Source organism: Falco naumanni, chromosome 13 (assembly GCF_017639655.2).
Source record: "Falco naumanni isolate bFalNau1 chromosome 13, bFalNau1.pat, whole genome shotgun sequence".
Taxonomy (NCBI): Eukaryota; Metazoa; Chordata; class Aves; order Falconiformes; family Falconidae; genus Falco; species Falco naumanni.
The window spans coordinates 1,268,832-1,291,114 of record NC_054066.1 but is presented as its reverse complement, the minus strand read 5'-3'; the positions used below and the strand labels follow the sequence as shown (position 1 = coordinate 1,291,114).

At 55.0% G+C, this 22,283-nt stretch overlaps 1 protein-coding gene across 1 annotated transcript; it reads right to left on the bottom strand.

Annotated features, from left to right (window-relative positions):
- Nucleotides 1-1,520: 1,520 nt before the first annotated feature.
- On the bottom strand, nt 1,521-11,367 carry LOC121096947 (PTTG1 interacting protein). The gene is made up of 7 exons (XM_040613599.1): nt 11,098-11,367; nt 8,490-8,542; nt 7,426-7,534; nt 4,498-4,600; nt 4,325-4,390; nt 3,849-3,895; nt 1,521-2,309 (listed from the first exon to the last, which is right to left on the bottom strand). The coding sequence occupies exons 1-7, from the start codon at nt 11,189-11,191 to the stop codon at nt 2,266-2,268; spliced, it is 516 nt and encodes a 171-aa protein (XP_040469533.1). The 5' UTR covers nt 11,192-11,367; the 3' UTR covers nt 1,521-2,265.
- Between the last annotated feature and the right edge of the window lie 10,916 nt (nt 11,368-22,283).

Sequence of the window (22,283 nt, the reverse complement as noted above, 5' to 3'; positions counted from 1 at the left end):
CTCTGCTTCCCTGGCTCAGCAGAGGAGGGCAGAACCTGTCATGAGTGGGGTCCTGGCAATGGGAACGTGCTTGCAGAGGTCCCCCATTGCTCAATGGTTTTGGAGACGCAACCCCTTAGTGCTGGGAGCGGGCCAATGGAAGTGCTTAGGTAGCCCCAAAGGGATTATATTGGTCCCAGTCCCCAGGGCAGGATGGGACCTGGAGCCCATCGCAGCCTGGTATGAGTAAAGGCAGCTCTGACAGCTGCCCCCATACATTGCTTGTTCTTAAACAAAGCTCCCACGGGACACCCCATTTCTTTGGTTGGCAGGGGCACCACAGCCCCTCCAAGCCAGCATACCCAGTAAAGCACAGGGCACAACCAGGATCTTTATCAACATTTTCACTTCTCTTTACAGGGCTCCATGCTTTGTCTCCCATGTGCACAGGGCAGTTTGTGCAAGGAGCTCCACTGTGCAAAACACAGGACATTGGGGATTTCTTTAAAGCATCATCTCCCAGCCACACACAGATGCTGTCACCGCCTCCCACAGGTCCTGACTGGCAGCCCCAGGATGCAGCCCCTGCCCGGCCAGTGCAACAGACTGGGACAGAAGATAAGGAGAGCACCCATGAGAGCCTGGCAACCCAACCTTACTCTTTCAGCCCTCGTGCCAGTGCTGCAGCCTAGCTCACACTAACAGGAGCCCAGGTTACAAACCAGGTACTTACTCAGCATTGGCAGTCATTGTCTTTGCTCCTACCACCTGAAGCTGAGTATCTTCTGGTAGCTGCCAGAGACAGCCTAGATGAAACATCACCTGCAAGTCTTGCATCTCTCACCATCCTGGTAAAAGCCAGCCAGATTCTGGCAGCCAGCACACAGCTCAGGTGACAGCAGCAAGGTTTCACAGCTGGTTTAGTTTCAAAAATTCTGCTTCAGCAGCTTGTGTCCAAGGGCCATAAGCCCAGCAAGGCAAATTGAGCATTTTGTGCAAGCCCACAGAAATGCCACCAACTGCAGCCCAGAACAAGTCACCTGACCTGGCAGAAAGCAATAGCCAGCTTTTCTTAGACAAAACTATCAAGGTAGATTTATTGCTTGCATGTAAGGCTCCTTCATACTGTAAAGGCAATTTTGATCAAGTATAAGACTGCAACGAGAGAAGTCAGCTCCCATCCTCCTTCCCCCACCCCCGGGTCCCTTACACAGGTTTTAGTCTGTGCCCAGCACTGCCAGGGGCCCCCAGGACACCCCACTTAGACATGGCCTCTCAGGGGTGCTACAGGACACAGGCCAAGCTCTTGCAGAAGGACCCAGCTTCTTAGAGAGCAGCATTACTCCCAACACCCAGATTTTCCTGATAACCAAACATCTCCATGAACAGACCCCTCCTTTCAAGCATAGCACAAGTTCAAGGCAGTCTTGGTTCTACCTCCATCAGAGCCTGACGAGCCAAGGCCACATGACAGTGACAACTCCATCAGCCATCACTGCCAAACCTTATCTGGTATGGAAGCAAAATGAAACTCTTACAGATAGGACAGTAATCAAATCAATTTAATATATAGTCAACATATTGTAAATGCATCTGAACCCTACGCTATTGCTATCAGCCATGGCCATCAAGCCCAGGGGACCACCCTTCTAGAAAGGCACAGAGAGGTAGGAGAGTTGGGTCATTTCCCTAGATTAGTTGCAAGTGAGAATGTGCACATGGGACCTTCTTCTGGAGGCCAGAGATAACCAGAAACTTGTGCTTTTTGAAAGGAATGTTAATGTGCTGGGACAAGTACAGGCACTTGGAGTAACAGCCAAGGCCTCCTGCTGACCAGTAAGGCAAGAAACTCTTGCTGGCTTTTACCTATACTAAAATAATTAAAAAAAAAAGATAAAAAGAAAAACAGGGGACAAAAAAGCCTGGCTGTGTGTGTGAAGGGTATTTGGTGAGGCAGGAGCAAGAGAGATGGATTAGGTTGCTTTTGCCCTTGGCCAGGGACAAGGGCTATTTGCATTGGACTCTGTTACCACCCCAGGGGTGAGTGAGAAGAAATGTGTCATCCTCCAGTAATGGCACCACATTTTCCTGCACCAGAGCAAGAGCAAAGTTCTGGAGCAAACAGCACCTGGAGCAGGGACAGTGGTGTCACCATACATTTGGCTCATCTGCTGTGGCAGCTGAAGTGGAAAGTGGCACCGCGGTCATCTCCTTGTGGCAGGGGAAGCAGAGTCCTGTGGCTCTGTGGGAAGGCACCATTCACTGGGGTGGGCAGGTCTGGAGTTGTTAATTCTCAAATTTTGCATAAGGGTTCTCTTCCTTGAACAGGCCTAGAAGAGAAGAGAGATTCATTCAGACAGCAGCTGCCATACCAGTCATGGCCAGCAAGAAAACTAATTCTTGCTAACAACTCTGTCATTTGTGCTTCATCCAGCCTCCTGTCCCACAGCCCTTCCAAAAGACCTGCTACCACTTGAGCTGCACATGCCATCAGCACCATTGCACTCTCCTCTGCACAAGAGGAGAGATTCATTAAAAAGCTCAACCTGATGGCAAACTCCTCTCTCAGGCAGTCATATAAAGTCCAGGTAAAGCAGCATAACTGATCTTTCCGAGCAGCCCTTCTGCATGCTGATTCTGTTGGACTGGACTTGGAAACAGAGACCCCAGACCCAAATTAAAACTGCTCCCCTGTTGCTAAACCCACAGGCTGGGAGAGAGCAAGGCAGGGTATGGGGCTGACTTGTGGGCCTGTGACAAGCCCCTGTGCCACTCTGCTGGCTGCTTTCCCAGCCCCAGCCCAACACTTTAGAGGTGGAACAGACAGAAAGGATGAGATTGCAAACTCTGAGGTCACACTGCAGCAAGACAGAGCCCCGTTGTGGAAAGACAGCCCTGGAGCACAGCTCTTCCACTTCCATGAGCAGGTACCTCCCCCACCAACAGCTCCTTTAGGCACAGCTTTGCCTGCTCTTCCTCCCTCAAGAGAAGCCAGCCCAGCCAGAGGCCCCTGGATCTCCTGCCCAACACGGAGCAGCAGCAGGCAACAGCTGCAGGCACAGAAGAGTCTCCAGCTTTCCCTACAGTCCCCCACAAAGCCAGAGATCACCACACTCAGCGTGTAGGAGCCTGACTGTTCCCTGCTCCACGGCCACCCTGGGAGAGCCCCCAGCAGCCCCATCGGGCAGGCAGAAGAGACCTCTCCACCAGTTCCATGCAACTGGCTGCTCCCTGCTTCCTACCAGGCTGCTGTCCCCAACCTGCTCTGGGGCAGTGGGACTCACCCGAGGGACAGTCCAGCCCCAGGAGGGAGGCTGTGCATCCCAGCAGCAGGGGATTGAGCCACCTCCCCAGGATCTGCTGCTGGCTCAGACGACTGGCTCTGCAGTCAGGCAGTGCCTGCTCTGTGCTTCTGCAGCCGTCAGCCTCCTGCTCCCACCTGGCCCCCTGCCCCGGGCTGCTGGCTCCCCAGCCACTCGCTGACCAGGGCTGCTGGAGGGCTGTGCCTGAAGGGCAGCAGCATTACAGCTGCTGCCACATCTACCAGCCTTTGCTTCTCCCCTCCAGTCAAGCCCCAGCAGCTTCTCCCACGTGGTGAGTTCAGAGGACACAGGTTCCAGGGAGCGTTAAACACTCCCTCTTCCCTGCCCAAGAGGAGTAGCAGTAGTGTGGGTTAGCACACCATGACCCAAGCATCTCTACACTTGCTGCCAGAGGGCAAGAGAGCAATTCACTGAGATTAAGGAAGCGGAGACTGCTTTCTCTTTGCTGGCCAGGTCTCCTTTGCAGCTGCAACCACAGCAGGGAACACAGTTACTGAGGCTGCTCCATCTCAAGCTCAGTTTGAATTGCTCATCTCAGCACTGTACCGTATTTTCTTCGGATTTCATCGTGCCGTGATTTCATCTCTGCTCTCCTGCAAGAGGCAAACACAAAAACCACCAGCCAGTGACTGGCAATACAAAATCAAGCCAGAGGAGCTACAGCTCCTTCCTTCTTCCCAACCTAAGGAGCTCTAGGCTGCCAGGTTTGCTCAGTGCCCCCGCCACCCACCTTCCAACTTCCTAAAGGCACTGGGGACCACCAGAGCCCATGCACATCAGCAGTCCTCGAGGAGTCAGATACACAACACTGTTGTGGTGGTGCACCCACAATTTGTCCCAGAAAGACACTGCTCATGAGGTTCACGTTTGAGCTAGGGTTGAAGCAGCCACTGGCTGCGTGCATTGAGCCCTATGTGCCTCTAGGCATCATGTTTGATGATACAGACAGGAGCCAAATTGTTCTGCAGCCTGAAGCAGTGTGGCTTGCACACAGGGGAGCGAGGGCTGGGGGGCAAGCTCACCTCTCCTCCTGCCGCACCCGCCTCTTCTCCCGCTCCCTGGCCGCTCTCTCATCATCCTTGTCTGGCCTGACAGACAGAAAAGCCCATTAGTGACACTTACCACTCAGGTCTGCAACAGCACATGGTTGCATCAAAGCTACTCCGAGAAAACGGGGAACCCCTCCGATACTTGCTTTTTGCTCTTTTTCTTACAACAGCAGCAGCAGCAGACCCCCAACATGATAAGGATCGTTCCTCCCACCACAGACATCGCAATGATCAGGGCTTCAAAGTTCACTAAAGGATGTGACAAGACAAATTTAGTACATAAACACACGGCTGTCTGGATTTACAGTTTTTACAAGCATAAGCTACTGTCACCAGCAGCTTCAGTCACTGGGCTGGAGACATGCGTAACCACCTCAGAAAGCAAGATGGACATCATTATCTATAGGTACACCAAGCACTAGCACCAGCACGAACACACCGAGCAGATATAGCTGCTAACTACAGCACTCATTTACTGGCTATGAAGACATGCAAGAACAAATGCACTGAGGTCAGACCCCTCTGGCAGAAACAGAAGCAAAGTTGTCTTAATCACTAATCCAGGTGAACAGTAACCCATCAAGGGGAAAAAACCCTGCAGGCTGCAGTGCTGAGAAGCAACCTCTGACAAAGAAGCTGCAGCTGGCACTGGAGTTGCTGCCCACAGGAGCTGGCCTCAGAAGTCATCCAAGATGAAACAACAGTGGACTGGAGGCACTTATGGGTGTCTGGAGCCCTTGGACAACAAGCAGAGCAAGACAAGATCTGTTGTGATTTATCAGCTCTGGGCCAGCAGCATGGCTGAAGCAGCTGAAGGTGGAGGGCTGCTTCATGTACACCACCACCACATCTCCCCAGGGCTTGGGGGATCTGCTCGCCCATGCACAGCACAAAACCTGCCAGGATGTGGTGGTGAAGCAGCAGCCTTGAGCCCTGGCCCCAGGGATGCAGTCATCCTACTCAGCTTCTGTCGTGACAGCAGTAGAGACACTGGCCAAAATGGACATATCTAGACATCACCTGAAATCTTTTGCCACAAAGAGGAATTTCTTCCAAGTATGATTCAGACTGTTCAGCGACTTGGGCCTCTAGAAGTATTTGTTTACAAGCCGCTTCACGAACAGCGGCCAAGTTGCAGAAATCCTAGAGCACCCAAGCCTGCTCAGAGCACTTCCAACCCCCACTTCTCCATGCATCTCGGACCGTAAGCCCAGTGGAAAACCTAAGCGCCACACATCGTGTACCTCAGGATATTTCAGAAGATGCCTGCCTGTCCCCTTGCTGCAGGGACTCAGCTGCAGCAATCTTACCGGGGTGCTCCAGGCTGAGCTGACTCCACCACTGAACTTGCTTTCAAAGCCTTCTGCTCCCAGTGGAGAGCTTCATTGCTGCCACCTGCGCCCCCGACTCTCAAATCATACTGCATCCCTACCCAGGTTACTGTGGCATGCACCATGCAAGGAATGTGGTTCCAACTGCAGACCACTGCCATGGCCTCGAAGGTCACCAGTGAGCCCAGAACTCAGCAAGCCACCAGCCTGCAGACGCTTGTGTTTGTCCCCACAGGTGGGCTCGTGCAGCCTCTCCAGCAGCCACCCTGCAGCAGGGAGGTCAGCAAGTCTATGTTCCCAGTAAGGCTTTGAAAAAGTCTGCAATTTGAGACCTGACGGTCCATGGCACTGTCTTGCTTCAGAGCAACATGAAGCTTTTGTGAGTCCACCGCAGCACAGCCAGCAGTCACACAGGGGACAGCCCAAAAGCCAAAGACTAGAAGTCAGCCCAGTGGGGGTAGCTCAGAAGGGAGTTTCTCCACTAGCACATGTCTGTACTGGTGCCTCTGAAACCTTGGCTTTCAGGGTGAGCCTGGGGGCTCAGATCACCCCTTCCCAGACAGGGGTCTGTGGCAGAGCACCGGGCACTCCTCCACCTGATGATAATGCCACACACACTAAAAACACAGACTTGTTTAAGAGCTAATCCCCCACAGGACTAATCTCCTCTGAAGCGAGTTTTGCAAGCAAAGGAATGTGTTCTTCTGTAATTAAAGTTTTTGTGAAGCTGCTCACAGAAAAACTTGTATTTCAAGGTCTTGCACAAGTTTCAGAAAAGCACACTGTGGTGCTCACAAAGAGCAGATTCTTCCTCCACAAGGTATCACAGCAGCTTTAACTGTCCTGTGGGTAGAGAAGAGAGCCCTGCCTCAAGCACAATAGGTGACATATGACCACAGTTCAACTCCAAGCCCCCCACACCAAGGGGATAGGTGAGATAAACCAGCTTGATTCCTAGCTGCCCCAGAAGCTGGGTCCTGTCCGAGCAGGAGCATGCACCAAGCTTGGTCTAAACAGACGCTAATTTCTCCAGAAACACACCGGAAAACAGAGCACCAAGGAGTAAAGTCAGCCAACAGTCAGTGTCAGCCAGAAAACGCTCCCAGAGGTGACCCGGCTGCAGGCAAGCCAGCTGCAGCACAGCTTGCACAGGGCTAGTTTCGGAAGAGGGCATTTCTCAGGCGGGTGAGAGCTGAGCAGGACTGTGGGATGCTCAGCACTAGAAGCCCATGCAGCCCCCTAGGTAAGTCACCTCACTTCTGATTCCAAGAGGCCCCATGAATTTTGAGAGCCTGCCTGGGTCCACAGCTGCACTGCTAAACATGAAAAGCCAGCAGCAGTGCAAGGAGCGACGCACGGGGCGCAGCAGATCCTGGTGAGCACGCTTGGAGCGCCAGGAAGGGCTGCGCAGGCAGCTACCCACAGAGCACCTTCGGCTCTTGTGCCTAGGTGCTAGCCATGTCGGAAGCCTTCCTTCACACCAAAACATGAAGAACATATTTAGAGTCGCTAAAGCCCCACTGGTCCTTCTTGCCAGAAGGCAGGAAACTGCTCACACTCTGCTTTCTCACCCACGCTTCAGGAAGTTTACAGAGCCCTGATTGACTTCAGCCTGTCAGTGCTACACCAGCAGCGAGAAAGGGAGGCAAGGGAAACCTCCCGTCACCACTAGTGCAAGCAGCAGCCCATGCCATTTAGCAGCAAGCACTAAAGGCAGCCATCACTCGAGCATCATCCACTTACCCCAGCAGACTCCCCAGTGCGCAGAGCGGAGCTCACAGAGGTCAGCTGGGGGGAGGACTCTTCGGACGGGGTACTCCACACACCTCCCACTACTGGCACACCACAGGCACTGGGACACAGGAACCAGGCAGCATAGCGTTACTGGTGCATGGCTGTGCTGCCAGTTAGCCATGCTCTGCTTTGTTAGCCACAGCGACAGGGCCACTGACACCTGCTCACGAGAGCCAGGCACCACCCATCAGCAACAGGTAACAGTTGTGTTCAGTCAGCACAGGCTGCATCAGGCTTGCCCGCACCATGGGAGAGGAGTGCACATTTCTAGAGCAAGTGAAAGTGCTGAGCGCCCTTCTCCTGGCTTGCATGATGGTAGCAACAACCAAATCCTTTGTGTTTATTCCACGCAGCATTTTGGGGACAATAAGAAAGCCTTTGAAACAAGCCACTCGCAGAGCTGATGAGCAGGAGAGGTTTGTGTGTGCCTTCACCAGTCTCTCCTAGCCAGACTGCCTGCAGCAGCTCTGCACCCTCTTTTCCTGGTGGCTCCAACCCCCAACACCAGTGTTTGGCTGTGTTTGGTCAAACTGGTTCTGGCTACATCAGCTGCAAGATCTGACTCAAGTTCAAGTTTGCTGATATCAGAGATAAGGTCATCGGTAGTTGGTAGCACACAGGCACATGTCCTGCATCCACCATCTACGCACTGCCACAACACCCACACGCTGCTGGGGAGGCAGTTTGACCAGCCAGTCCAGCCCACTCTGCTCCTCCTACATGCACCTCCCCTGACAGTGTCTCCCACCCGTGAGGAGGGGCTCAGCAATTCCATTACTCACCTCAAAAAGCACACAACAAAACCCCAGGGTTTCCGGCAACCTCTTCCCAGAGCACTGAGTCATGGCTGGCTGCTCACCAGCATGGGCCCGTGGCATTTGCAGCATGCTCGGGATAAGGGCAGGGGAGCAGCCCCTCTTCCAGGAGGGAAACTGCTCCCTAACAGCCCTGCAAAGCCCACGCTACATTTTCAGGCATCATGAGAGGTTGGGAGTTATACTGCTGATACTTACGGTGACATTTTTCAGACACTCTTCACAGCTCCTGTTTGTATACTGGTGACAATCTACAAGAAGGAAAAAAAAAAAAAAAAAAAAAGACATCTCAGTACTTTGAGGACTTCTCAGTGGTTTAAAACTTGAGGTTCCTCAGAGCCTGCTGCCTTGCGGGCTGCAGGAGGCAATCGCTCCCCTCTGGCCAGCAGCAATGCAGCATAATGGTGCTGCAAGAGCTGCCAGCTTCAAGACACACTCAGTGTCACAGTGGGAGGCCTAAATGCAAATGGAAGTCATCTGCCTTGCCCATGCTGACCCAAAGCCCTGAGCTATTGAGTTCTTTTCCCTGGGTCTTATTTTCCCTAAAAGCCTGAGCATCTGCTGTGGCCAGCAGGCAGCAGGACAGCTGGGGTCAGTCCAGAGGGACCCTCCAAGGATAACAGGCACTGGGTAGGCAGAACAGTCCCATAGCACTGGATGACAGAACAGCCTAAGCAAACAAGCCCCAGACAAGGAAGTTACCACAAGGAAAAGCAGAAGCAGAGAAGCACGAGGGGTGGAGGGGTGGACAGGCACAGCTACAGTCCCCACAGGAGCGTGTACCCTCCTGCTGCACATGAGGGGCCATACACTGCCCCAGCCAACGCATCCAAACCCTCCTTCAGCAGGAAATGCTCTAGCTGATGGAAGTGGCACCACAGCCAAAATCTGCACCCTTGTTCAGGACCTGTTCCCAAGCCCATCTGGCAGAGAAAGACCCCTGCTCTATAGGCAGGGGTGGCTCTCTGCACCAGTGCTACCACAGACGACAGCATCCCCAGGGGAAGCAGGTAGCTGGGAACAGGGAACAGATCAGGTCTGAACAAGGGACCAGGTGGCCCCGTCCAGATGCCTTCCTGGGCTTGCCTGCAGCTGCCAGCAGTACTAGCTCTTCAGGAAAGTCTTCCTATAGGATACTCACCTGCTATTTCACTGGTATGCTCCCCTAGATCCTCAGGGATGGTGGTTTTTGAGCCCTTGAGGATCAGCCATTTAAACCGCATCCCTGCCCACAGGGTCTAAGCATCAGCCTGTCTGACCGTGGTTTAAAAAAACCAACCAAACAAAACACCACAAACCAATTTGCTTGACTACTCAGTAACTGGTGGAAGAAGGATCACTGCTTCACAGTACCTTAATCAGGAAAAAAATCCATCCCAGAGGTGCTTGTTTTCAATACGAGCAGCAAAGCTGCATTTTCTCTCTCCAGCTGGCAGGAACCCTCAGCTGTGACCCACTGTCAACAGTCACATGCTCTGTGCAGCCCTCCAAACAACTGGGCGATTTATTAACATAGCTCAGATAAGGGTGTTTACACACTGCCCAGAGAGGCCAAGACTGCAGATTTCAAACACTCTAGGAATCTGAGTCTTCCCCATTTCTCCAGTGGAGGCTGAAAAAGCATCACAGCGCCTGTGCTGCTCCCAAAGCCATGTGCTTACCAGGAGTCCTGAAACTGCCCTCTCACATCACGGGAGGCCATCGACAGGCAGAAGGGGAGCCTGTGGTTTTAACTGGGCTTGCTACTTGACGCTTTCCTCCGGGTGTCCTCTCTCCTGGCACCCCTGGCTGGCATTCACTCTCTGAGCTGTTAGGTCAAAGCCACACTCTCACAGCTGTATGGGATGGGGCAATTTCAAGGACCTTGCAGCCCTCCAGGACTGGGGTTTTAGCCAAACGCCCAATCTCAGTGGACCAACCCACTCACACAGGGTGGCACGGGAAGCATTGCAGTCCTTTGGGGCAAAGGTGGAAGAGCAGCTCTTGGGGTGGTAGAAGCCTCCCAGATGATACTTTTGCCACTTGGCAACAGAAGTGAAGCGAATGGCTTGGGGTGGAAGGAAGACAGCAAAGCTGGTCCTCACCCTCCCCCCAAGCAGAGCTGCCGTGCAGCCATCAGAGGGCTGGTCACCACGTCAAGAGCTGCTCGCCCAGCGGGGCGGGCGGGCTGCCCGGGACCCCCCGAAGGGGACGGTCCCCACCCTGTACTAGAGCTTCTGCTCTACCTGGCACGGCCCTCGCGGTGCTGTGCTGCACCCTCCGTCCAGCAAGGGGGCACAGCCGCCCCCCACCCTCCCCCACGGCACCCGGGGCTCACCCAGCCCTGAGGCGGGACCCCCTCCCAAGGGCCGCTGGTGCCAGGGCAGGCGCCAGCCACCCCCCAGCCATTAGCATCACCGCATGCACAGTCACATCGCAACATCGCAGCGGCCGCCGGGCATGCGGCGAGCACAAGCTCTGCTGCAGCCGCACACCTGAACGCTGGGGATCCGCACCGCGCAGGATCGCACCCTGCGGGGCTCCGGGCAGGGACGGGACCTGCCCTCCCGGCTCCCACGGCCCGTCCCCGTCCCGAGTGGGCGGCCACGTCGGAGCAGGAGCGCAGCGCACAGGCCGGCAGCCGGCGCCCCCCGCCCCGCAGCAGCGGGCTCCGGGGTAACGGCACGGCCGTGACCGCCGCGCGGGGAGCGCCCGGGGCCGGTGCCGCTGCCCCCGCCCCATACCCGCGGCCCCGGGGGCAGCTCCCCGCGGGGCTCGGATCCCCGCTCCCGGGGGGGCCTGGGCGGCGAGGGCAGCCCACCCTTACCTCCTGCCATGTCCTGCGCGGCGGCGGGCAGCAGGGCCAGGGCCAGGGCCAAGGTCAGCGCCGGGGCAGCGCAGAGGCGGAGCGCCAGGGCCATGGCGGAGCCGGGCGGGGTGGCCGCCGCCGCTGCCTATGTAGGGCCGAGCGCGGGGGCGGGCCGGGGGCGGCCCCTCCGGGGGCCGCACGGAGCGGGAGCCGCCGCCCGCCCGGCTTTACCCCCGCAAAGCGGGCGGAGAGCCCCCCGGGGCGGCCGGAGCACACCGGGGCGGGGGAGCCGCCCCCCGCGCAGCCCCGGGCCCGGCCGCAGGGGGGGGCCAGACCCCCGCGCAGGAGGAGCGGGCGGCTGCGGGGGCGGCTGCCCCCTCGTAAAGCGCCCCCGGGTTGGGTTGTGCCAGCCCGAACCGCGGAGCCTCCTCCCGCCCCGGTGCGGACCGACCCCCGAGGGTCCCCCGGGCCCCTTCCTGCACTGCTACGTCCGTCTTTATACCGTGAAAGTGCTTTAACTCTGTTGGTACATGTATTAGTTCACATGATGCAAGGTGATGAGATAGTGGAATTTTACTGGAGACTTCGGTATCGTTCGTGCTTAATTAAAACAACCGAAAGAGCGGCCCGGCCCTGGAACAAAGGGTTGTGCTGCTGGGAAGCTCAGGGCTGTCCGTGAAGGAGAAACAGCTTTATCCCTGGGACAGCCACGCTAACGCCGCCCCCCGGCCCCTCTGGCACGTCTTTGAAACCCTCCCAGCATCGTCCGGTGTCACAGGTCCCCACCGCCAGCAAGACCGACTGCAGGGACACTGGATCAACAGGCGAGTGGCAAGAATGCTGCAGAAACAGAGCGGCTTTGCAAAGTTCTGCTGCGATCAGCGATTGGTGGCGTGGGTGTTGGTGATTAGCCAAGCCGTGTTGTACCGGAACACTGGAAGGGTGTAAGAACCCCGTGTAAAACCACACTTGAGTGCCCTGGTTTGGCTGGGACACCTCATGCGTGTGAATAACCACTTACCCTTGTAGTTCTCTGCTTTGCATCCCGGCCTCTCGCCTCAGTCAGCACAGGCCAGGTGCAAGTTTCTGTGACTCGTGGTGCTGGGGTCTCTCTCCTGGTCAAAGCAAGAAGCCCACTGGCCTCAAGCCCACGTGTTCAACGTTCAAGATGCGAGAAGTTGCAGCACTACATACAGGGATTTTTGTATGCTGTAGGTCTAGAACACCGCTGAGTGCTTTCCTTTGTTGGAGCCAAAGAGCTCCGTGTTCTTTGATTCATGCCCAGCAATCCAGACAAGATTCCCAAAAGGAATGAGTTTCCAACTGTCACTGTGAGGACGGTTGTGACACTGCAGGTGTAGGGCTGCTCTGAGATCTGCTTTTACCCCCGATCCCTTGGGAACAGAATAAGGGAATCACTACATGCATGTGGGCTTCTTGGCAGCAGCAGAGCAAAACTGCTGTTCCTACACCCATCTCAGCTTGCAATCCCGCGCCTAGGCCCCCACGGGTACCGCATGGTGCTGTATCCGCACTGGCAGCTGCTTCCCTGCTCTGCAGTGATGGTGAAGCCAGCATCCCTCGAAGCTGGGTGTGCATCAGGCTGCAGCACAAAGGCACACTCAGGCCAGGCTAATTGAGAACAAGACCAAGATTTTTCCCCAGAGGGAGTCATGCCCTGACACCATCACCCCATACCTGTCACACTCCTGAAGCACACCGTGCTTGCCTTGAGGTGTGGCAGCAGCAGGCAGCCTGGCACAGGCAGCGGGGCAGGAAGACAGGAGCTACCCCCACACCAGCACCACAACCAGGCGCACCCTTGGGAGCCCGTGGAGGAACTAAGCATCACACGGATGTTTTTCTGTAGGAAAGCTGGCTGAGTTGTTCATGGTTGACTGATTTCAGCCATGTGGCAGGTGTAGGGAAGCACGAAGGACCACAGCAGGAGGCTGTGCCAGAGCTGAGTGTGGGTGCCAGGGGCAGAGCTCTGGGTTGGCAAATAACTGACTCCTCAGCGTGTAGGCATCTTGGGGAGAAGGAAGAAAATGTATTTTGGATTGCCCTAAAGTAAATTAAGAAGTCAACTAATATTTTTCAGCAAAATGGAAAGTGAAACTTAAGGAAAGTGATCCCATGGCTTGAGCAGGCAGCATCGCTGGCCACCCCTGGCACCGCCACCTTCATCATGGAGCTCATCATCTGTTCAGAAAGATTCACTCCCCCTGTTGTGTTCCTGGTGTCCTTGAGAGCCAGATGGGCTGGCCGCTGGTGACAGAGCTCCCGTGGACTGGGAGAGTAAATAGCTGATAGCATTAGGTTGGCCGAACCATGGGATGTATGGGCTGAGCCGTGGGAGGTGCGTGATGTGGAGGAGGGAGCGAATGGGCCTCTCTTGATTTCGCCACTGCAGGCGAGCGCGCTGACACCAGCAGCCGCCTCTTGTAGGTGGTTCAGATTTTGGCAGCTCCTTGGGAGAAACACGGGGCTCTTTGCACGAAGCAAGGACTTGGGGGTTGCCAAAAAGACACGGAACCTGTGTGTTTGTTCCTCCAAAAGCAGCCGGTGCTTGAGGCTGGGCAGGCATAGGGATTGCTCCAGCATTAGCAGGCCCTGGGGGGGTTCTCCCTGAAGCCACCTCCTCAGCTGGAGGCAAATCTTTCACACTTGCTGAGCGATGCGCTGATGCCGAAGCCGCTGCCGGCCGGGCTTGGGCAGCAGGAGGAAGTGCCTACTGAACCATTTCTGTCTGCAAAGCGCCTCATTCGTTTGTCCTGGGTTCATTCATGAAGCAACACTTGGGCTGCCGAGCGTTCAGGCGACATGGGCAGGGACCCAAAGCGAGTGGCCACGGGTGGGTACCCCGGGCGGTGAGAGCAGGCAGGGTGCCAACGGGCAAGCCGGGGGAGACGAAAATGCTGCTGTAACCCCGCCAGCCTTTCCGCTCCCTCTCCTTATTTGTCTCTGAAGGGTATTTTCAAACCCTTCAAGATGGCCTCAAGTGGTTTCCAAGGTGACGGTGCTAAAGTCATCACTGCCATGGAAACCCTTTCTTTGGCATAATATAAATATTTCCCTTGAAGGAGGCTGGATGAGTGGGCGATGTGCTATTTTCTAGCACTCCCTGGCTGCAACAGGACAATCTCCAGGAGCTGGGGAGGATAAAATTAGCTTGCCATGCCAGCCGGCAGTAGAAAGAAGTGGTTGCCAGTGTTTCGGTGCAAAACCTGGGCTTGTTTGTGTCAACAGGCACCAAATGAAAAAGGTTGTAGGGAGAAAAAGGGGAAAAAGAGTGGGGAAAATAAGTAAGGTAGAAAACAGCGGCTTTTTCTTGTCCTTCTTCTAGGTTTTCCCTTTAGTCCCAACTCCGCATCCCCTCTGGTCAGCGCGGGCAGACGGGGGTCCTGGAGCACCCTCTGTGCTGGGCCAAAGGCAGCTGAACCTGAGCCAGCCTCTCCCGGGGGCACGGGCATGGCCACGGTGCTTCATGCTGCTTTTAATTGCCTGCTTTCTGTCTCATCAACTCACCAACACCTTGAGCCTGGGGAGAGGTGCCTGCCTGCAGCCCTGAGCGTTAGTGGTGGAGCAGGAACCCCCAGAACACCCTCTGTGCTGCAGCGTCCCCTAAAGTGGGGCTGCCCACAAGGGTGGGGGCTCTGCCTGGAGCCCCAGCCCATCGAGCCCTCCAGCCCCGTGCCTGCCTGGGCTCCTCTAGCCGCAGCATGCTCAGCACCCGGGCACATCTCCAGAGTGGGGCTGCCAGTGTGCCCGGTGCCCTCCACAGCAGGGATGCCCCAGCAGACCCCGGTCTCCCAGCACACAGCTGTCCCCGCTGCCACCCCGCCGCGCCAGTTCTTGTCAGCCACCAGCTAAGGGGGATTTCCAAGCTGCCGTAGGAGATCCCAGTGCAGCAGAGCCGGTGTTTTCCTAAAGAGAGACGGCTGCATTCATCACCGGGACGGAGGTGCCAGCGGGGTGATGGGGGGCTGGGGATGAGGCACCCGCAGAGCTCGTCACTGCCCGAGCTGGCACGGCAGCATAAACACTGCCTGTCCCGAGCAGATGGCTCCTCTCACGGCCACACTCCAGGCAGATACCAAAGGGCTTTCCTAACAAATAAAACCCCACACTGAAGGCAGGGATGTTCCCAGGCCTGGAGCAGTGCTTGCCACTTTCTTGGAAGAAGGGGATGCTCTCACCTCACTGAACCACCCAGACTATTTTTAAATCGCCATAGCAACTAGAGGATGGGGAGACCGGGTGTGCCTCTGGCTGGGGGCGGATTACCCCCTCCGTGCTCTCGTCTGCTCTTTGGCAGGGGCGGGGGATGAGTGCAGCGTGCCAGCAGGTGCAGCCCCCTCCAGCCAGCCAGGCTAGAGGACAGGGGCTTACCCTGTGACCCCCCCCAGCACCAGCTCAGAAAGTGTCCTGGCAAGCAGAGAGCTACCCCAAGGCCCACTTGACCTCCCTACCCCAGGAGGTGCAAGGGTGTCAGGAGGGCCGTGGCAGGGCAGCGGGGTCAGACCTCAGCACCTGCTTTCCTTTTTCTCCCTTTGGAAATAAAAACCCTAAACCCAGAGCAAACAATTAAAATGTTCCAGCTGCTGGCTCAGAGCAGCAATCCCAGATAAAACCCCAAGGATCTGCCGGCTAAATATAGTCTGAGCCCCATAAATTAAACAAAAGCTTTTCACTGGGCTCTCAGAAAGCTGGTTCCAGCAGCAGTTTTATCTATGTAAGGTATAACTCTGGTGGTATTTGTTATAATTAGCCGTACCTCCCCCATGTCACTGACCTCCCCAACGCCATTGTTTAGGAACATGAATTTTTCAGAGCCAAACTTCTACCTCCCAGCAGTTCCTCTGCTGCAGAGGGACCACACCTCAGCCACTTTCCTGCCTTTTAGTAAGACTTTGCAAACCCAGGATTTTTTCATTTGGACAACTGATTATTTGATACTTGCCTGTCTCAGGTGTCCCCTGTTTTCTAAGGCTACCCTCATTTAAGGCCCATCTCAAGCATCTGCTTGATTTTTATCCCTATTAGCTGTGAACCCTTGAATAAAATTACTGCTTGCAGTGCAAAGGTGTTGGAAAGCTCTTGTGGATACCGTGCAAGCCAATACACATGTAGGTGCTTGTCTTGCCTCAACATTAACAATATTTTATGATATTACATATATTGCAGTGTATGTATATGATATTAGGTAGCCAATGACTTACGGCTTTCTGGAAGTTTTGTCCCCTAACCCTTTAAAGAAGGACACTGCTGCCTTGAGTACATGTGGTCAGCTCACAAGCAGGAGCGATGCTACTTGTGTTGCTGAGGATGAGTTTGCTCCATTTTTTCTCCAATGCTTCCTCCCAGAGCTCTGTGTTGGGTATGAGGAGTGCATCCAGCACCTGCTTTCCCATCCTAGGTATTTAGGCTCTGTTGCTTTTTCTGTGGGCTTTCCCCTTATTGCAGTCAGAGCAGCTCCATCCTGAAGCTGAGGGCTGGCTCAGCCTGCATGTAGCGCTGCTGAAATCCCAGCCCCTTGCTCCATCCCGGTGCTGGGCTTTGATTTTGTTTCTGCATTTGCTAGTGGGTCTATGGCTGAGTAATCTCAGAAAGGTGTGAGCAGGGCTGGCAGCCCAGAAAATCCAAATTGCCTTTTCCAAATGAGAACACCATCTCCTCACGAGTTCTTCTAAGCCTCCCATCGCTCCTGGCTCCCGGCAGCAGACTGGCTTTGCCAAAACCACCCGGCAAAGTTGCTGAGCTACATGCAAGCAAGCCTCTGCAGGCGCCAGCCTTTCTCCGAGGCCACCCGCTTGTCTTGTCCCCCATCTTGTCATGCTCTGTCCCCCCTCCCCAGCTTTTTTGGTTCCCTGCAATGGTTTTTAGGCAGATAGCCCTTTCCTGGGCAGGGTGTGAGGAAGAGGAATCCAGAGCTGCCTCCCTGGTTCCTCCTCAGGGACTGGAAGGCAGGCCAGTGGCTCTGCACCTGCATCCCCTCCATCCTTCAGGAGCATCCCAGGGTGGGCGGGAGGAAAGGCGAGGTTCCCCCTCCTGTCACCTCCTTGGGTTTGTACCTCTGTAAACACACCTCTACCTGCCCCCTTGGCAGGGCACACCAACAAAAACAACAACCAGGCTATTTTAAGTGAACTCAGCCTCCCCAAAAAAAAGTCAACTCCAAGGCTGTCATGGCTATATTTAGTTGGAACTTTTCTGTCCAGGATTCAGACTCTATTTGGAAACCATGTACCTTGGCATGCAGCCAAGCATTTTGGTTTTATACAATAATCCCTTAGCACATGGCAAATGTTTCTCATCTCCTGGTGGCTGCGGCACTGGCCCCAGTAGCCTGGCAGCGGAGGGTTTTAAGCTGAAACCAAGACAAGCTGGCTGGCTGTGGTTATGGATTCACATCTTAGACCCAGAAAGTCCTTTAATAGAAACATCTTCTCGATGTAGCTTTAAAAAATTCACAACATCCTGGGAGCATCAGAGCAGCCCCCTGCACTGGCCCCCAGTGCCTGGTGGGTGTTTTAGGGGTGCAGACCTTGGGGCATCTCTACCAGCTGCTGACCTGGGGTGATGCCTGGGAATGGAGCAAGAGGAAGATGTGGGGCATGCCGAACCGTGCCCTCGGGCCTCTCAGCTGTCAAGGTAAGAAACAGCTTCTGGCTTATTTTGCCCCTCTTTCCACTGAAAATGTCATAAAAATTCCCCTGTTTCACATGCCAGCAGTTCAGGGGTTGACACAACAATTGCCCAGAGCATGGTGTAGTTCCCAGTAACGTGATGGGGTTTCAGTGACAACAATTTTGCCCTGACAGTCTGCGGGTGTCTAAGTGATGCTCAGGGAAGCAGCAACCTCACATGCCCTGGTCCTGTCTCCTCTCCCATCCTCTCCTATATTCTGGATGAAACAAGGCTTGTGGCAGCATCTCTCATGGAAACACAGAAAGTAACAGAAAGTAAAACTGCAGGTTTGAGCGTGCCACACACATCTCCCTGCTCGGTGGCAGCTGGGAGATAGAGGGAAGCAGGAGCGAACTGAGAAAAGGTGGATTTTAAAATGGCTATTTATACAGTCCTTCCAAATATTTTAGACTCGTGACATGCATGATGATGTATAACAAAAATATCTGCTTCAAAACTTTCCAAGTTAAATCCCACATCTTTATTTTAATTCAGGAGTTCAAGGGATTTTAAGGAAGTGCTTACTTAAAGTGATCCTTCTTATCACCCACAGCAAGGACCACTCCAGCCAGCCCTCGGGGACAATGGGGCAGGCTTTGGGGAGAGACCCTATAACCCAGCACCACAAGCCCAGGGAAGAGGAGCTGCAGCAGGAACCCAGTCTGGACCAGTCGCAGGAATAATGTGAAGGACATCTGCAGGGATGTGCAGGATCAGCGCCCTTGAGGTGGTTTGATTCGGGGGGGACCCCTGTCCCCGTTGGTGGCCCCGTGAAACCTGCCACAGGAAGACTTGGTGTCCCCTGCAACCCGGTGCTCAAGACTGCTCAGCCTAACAGGGTTTCTAATGGGGCTAATTTAATCTTGCTCACTTAAGAGAGGCCAAAGCACCCAAGGGATCATTCAGGGCTCTGCAGGGCCCAGGAACTGTGGGTGGTGAGCCCCCCAGCCCCCAGCTGGGTGAGGGCAGGAGCAGAGGGATTCCTTGGGGGTGCCGGTGTCTCACACCAGTCCAGCCCTGCTGCTCTTCACCTTTCCCATGCTGTAAGTACTGCTGCAGCACGCCGAGGCTGGAGGTCTGGTAAGCAGAGCCAGGAGCAGAAGAAACAGCGGCAAATGAAGATCTGCCACCTCCTTCCGACCCGATGCAGCAGCAGCCTCCGCCGGCTTCCCCAGAAGCTCCACAGCCCCAGGGCAGGGCTTGTCCTGGCAAAGCTCGGCTCATGCTAGCATGCTCTGCTGGGACCATGTGCTCTGGTGCTGCAGCTCAAGGCACTCGTCTGCTGGCCCCTTCTCCTGCCTCGGGGGTGGCAGTGTGCGGGGTCCCCCATGAGCATGGCGCTGTTTGGATCTCCTCTCTGCCTGTGCCATTTCCCCTGTTCTGGTGGGAGAAGCCTGGGAATGGGGCGCAGAGCCCATTCCTGCAACACCCAAGCGTCTGCCGGCACTGAGCCAAGAGTAGTTTAAACACCTGCTGGCATGTTTGCTGAAGTTCTGTGATTCATCGATAGCCGCTCAGTTCAGCTCTACCCTTTCATCATCCCCGAATGCGGCATTTCCCTAAATCACATGGGCTTTTTCTGTGCTATTACACACCTACGGGTCCAGCTGTTCCCTCCCAAACACTTTCTGTACAGTGCCATCTTGCTTTAAAAGTGCCCGCTGCCTGCGTGACGCATCGCCTTTAGGTGAGGCACAGGTTTGTCACAACGGGTTTGATTCCCACAGTCTCCCTGTAATCCCTCTTCCCGGAGGACAGGAGTTTCCACGCCGTGGTTGCCACCCCATGCATCTACCTGTGTCCCTTGTGGTGCAGCAAGGAAGGATGAGAAGATTTGGATAAAGGTCTGGTGGCTCCTTGTGGATGAAAGGCTGGTGGAAACCCTGGGCAGCCCAGCCAGCCCCCTGGTCAGGGATGCAGGATCCATGTGTGCACTCCCAGCGAGACGGGGCATCCATGGGAACCAGCTGCCCCACCAGAAGTGACCCACTGCTGGGTGGGTGTTTGCCGGCAGTGCAGGATCTGCACATCCCAGAACATGGAATGAGTTGCCCAGGAGCTCTGCTGTGCAGCAAGGATTTTTGCTGTTCTGGTTTTTCTCAGTCTCAGACTGGGAAGTTTGAGCTCACAGTGCCAAATGCCACCCTGGCATGTTTATTAATGCTGATTGTAAAACCTTGGCAAAAGCATTCACCATCAGGTCTGCAGAAATCCTGCCGGATCCACTGCCTTCCAACCAGATGGGCCTTATTAAGAGATGTCACACAGCTAACAACATCTGACAGCTCTTGGATTCCCTTCCCTGCTCTGCTCCATGCACTCCAAGCAAGGCAGCAGCCTAAGCTGAGAGCTGAGGGGAGGCAGGAGCCCACTGTTCCCATGCCAGCCCCAAGGGCGCAGAGCTGGGGCTGTGCCTCAGCATGGGCTCCTGCACCCCAAATTCGCTTCATGCTCCTCACCTGCCCTCCTCTTCTCACCCCCATTTTGCTGCTGGAGGCACCCAGCTGCACCCACATGTGCAACGAACCGTCACCCACAGCATCAGTCCCTGGAGGCTGCAGATGATACGTTGATACCTCTGTACAAGACAGTTTTTCCATATATTTTGTTGAATGTGTGATTTCTTCTGCCATGCGATTTACTCAAGTTAAAATAACCACTGGGAGCACAGATATGGCAGTCCACAGCAGTTTTCTACATGTTTTAATAACAATATTACACCAACATTAGCAGACACAGGCAGAGCATCTCCCGCATGGCTGGGCTGAAGCATCCCTTGTGTCTTTGCTCTGCATTTACACTGCCAAGATGTAATTTTGGTGAACAACGTGGTTGTGACATGGATGGCAAGTGCAACAGTGCACCCTGCATTTTGTGTGCATGGCCATCCCTGGTGCTCTGTGCTGACAGCTTCTGATGCCATGATGCTATGATGCCGTGATGCCATCCCTTTCTAAGCCATTGCATTGTCACTGTGGTCATCATCTTCTGTGACTCAAGGTCACTCAAGGTGAAACAGGACAAGGCTGACATTTAGCAGAGCACCCGTGGGTGCTCTGGCTTCGCCCATAGCACTGCCCTTGGTTGTCCAGCTCCCTGCCACCTGGTTTTCCCCAGCCCATGCTGAGTTCCTGGGCTCACAGGGAGTGGGTGGCTTGCAGGCTTGGTGCCACCGGTCACCGTCTCAGCGTGGGGTCTTCCTCCAGCCCCGGGGAGAATGCTGCTCTGCCCAAATCCCTGACTCACTTGCACCATCTTTCCCCGACACCAGGCTGGCTCTGTGCAGGAGCCGGGCTCGGGCCAGAGCTGTGCAGCTCTGGAGAGCTGCTGCTGGCACTGCTGCGCGCGTTCCCTCTAACTGCATCGCTGCAGCTCTCATTTGCTGCCTGCCAGGGCTCCCCCATGTGATAACACCAACCCCATAGCCTACAAAATCAGAACTATTTCACACTCCAACAAGTTATCCTGCCTAAAAATCTTGGTCCAGCGGGGAGCCGGGCAGTTTGGTCTCCAGGCACAGGAGGCAGGCACAGAGTCAGCTGGCAGCCAGCAACAGGGATGCTGTTGTTTTCCCCTCAACGTGCAGCACCCCCAAGCAAGAGTCTGGGAAAAGCCCGCTGGGGTGACACTAAGTTCTTTGGGAAAACACACAGTAATGAAAGCGGGCAAGTGGCCGAGCAGCCGGCCGTCCTGCCCTGCCACAGGCTTGGCTCGCTCAGCGCCCAGCACGAGGCTCTGGGGCACCCCACATAGCTATGACCAGCAGCTGGGAAGGGGCCAATTTGGCCACACCAGCATCTCCTGGCTCTGCAGCTGAGTCCCTCTTGGGGGACATCCCATCCCCACCGTGTTTTCTAATTTCCAGACTAATCTGCCGCTCTCCAGGCTCACTGCGACTTAATATAACGCTCGTGACCACCCGCAGGCAGGAGCAGGGGAGCTTGTCTTTCCCTCTGCCTGTCCCCAGGGCACCACTGCCACGCAGAATGAAAGCTGTTAAAATCCCCCCAAACCAGCCTGGAAATCGCTGAAGTGGTTTGGGTTTGGGTGGGGTTTTTTTCCTTTTGAATTTTACCATCTTTCCTCTGGTCACTGAGACATAGCTGCGGGGGGTGAAGGACAGGCAAATGGCTTTCTGAGCAGCCTGCTTGTCTTTGGAGCAAGAGCTGGGGCTGGGGGAGCCTAGGCTTGTTTTAATTGTATCTTAACTGCAGTGCTCACTACGCAGAGCCCTAACAGGCTCTGCAGCTCCCATTTGTAATCACACATTCAGTAAAATAATTGAGTTATAATTGCTAGGGATTCCTTCTCCCCTATGTAACAGAGCCCAGGCAGGGGAGGAGGCACTACAACTGAGTTAGCAGCAAACAGCGTTGCCTTGGGATGACATTTCAAGAACAAATTAACCAGAGTTAAAGCAAGAGAGCTGGTAAAAATCCCCCAAATCTGCCCAGGTGATACAGACACTTTTAGCCTCCCCTTCACTTGTCCCACTGAGAAAAGCATCCTCTTGC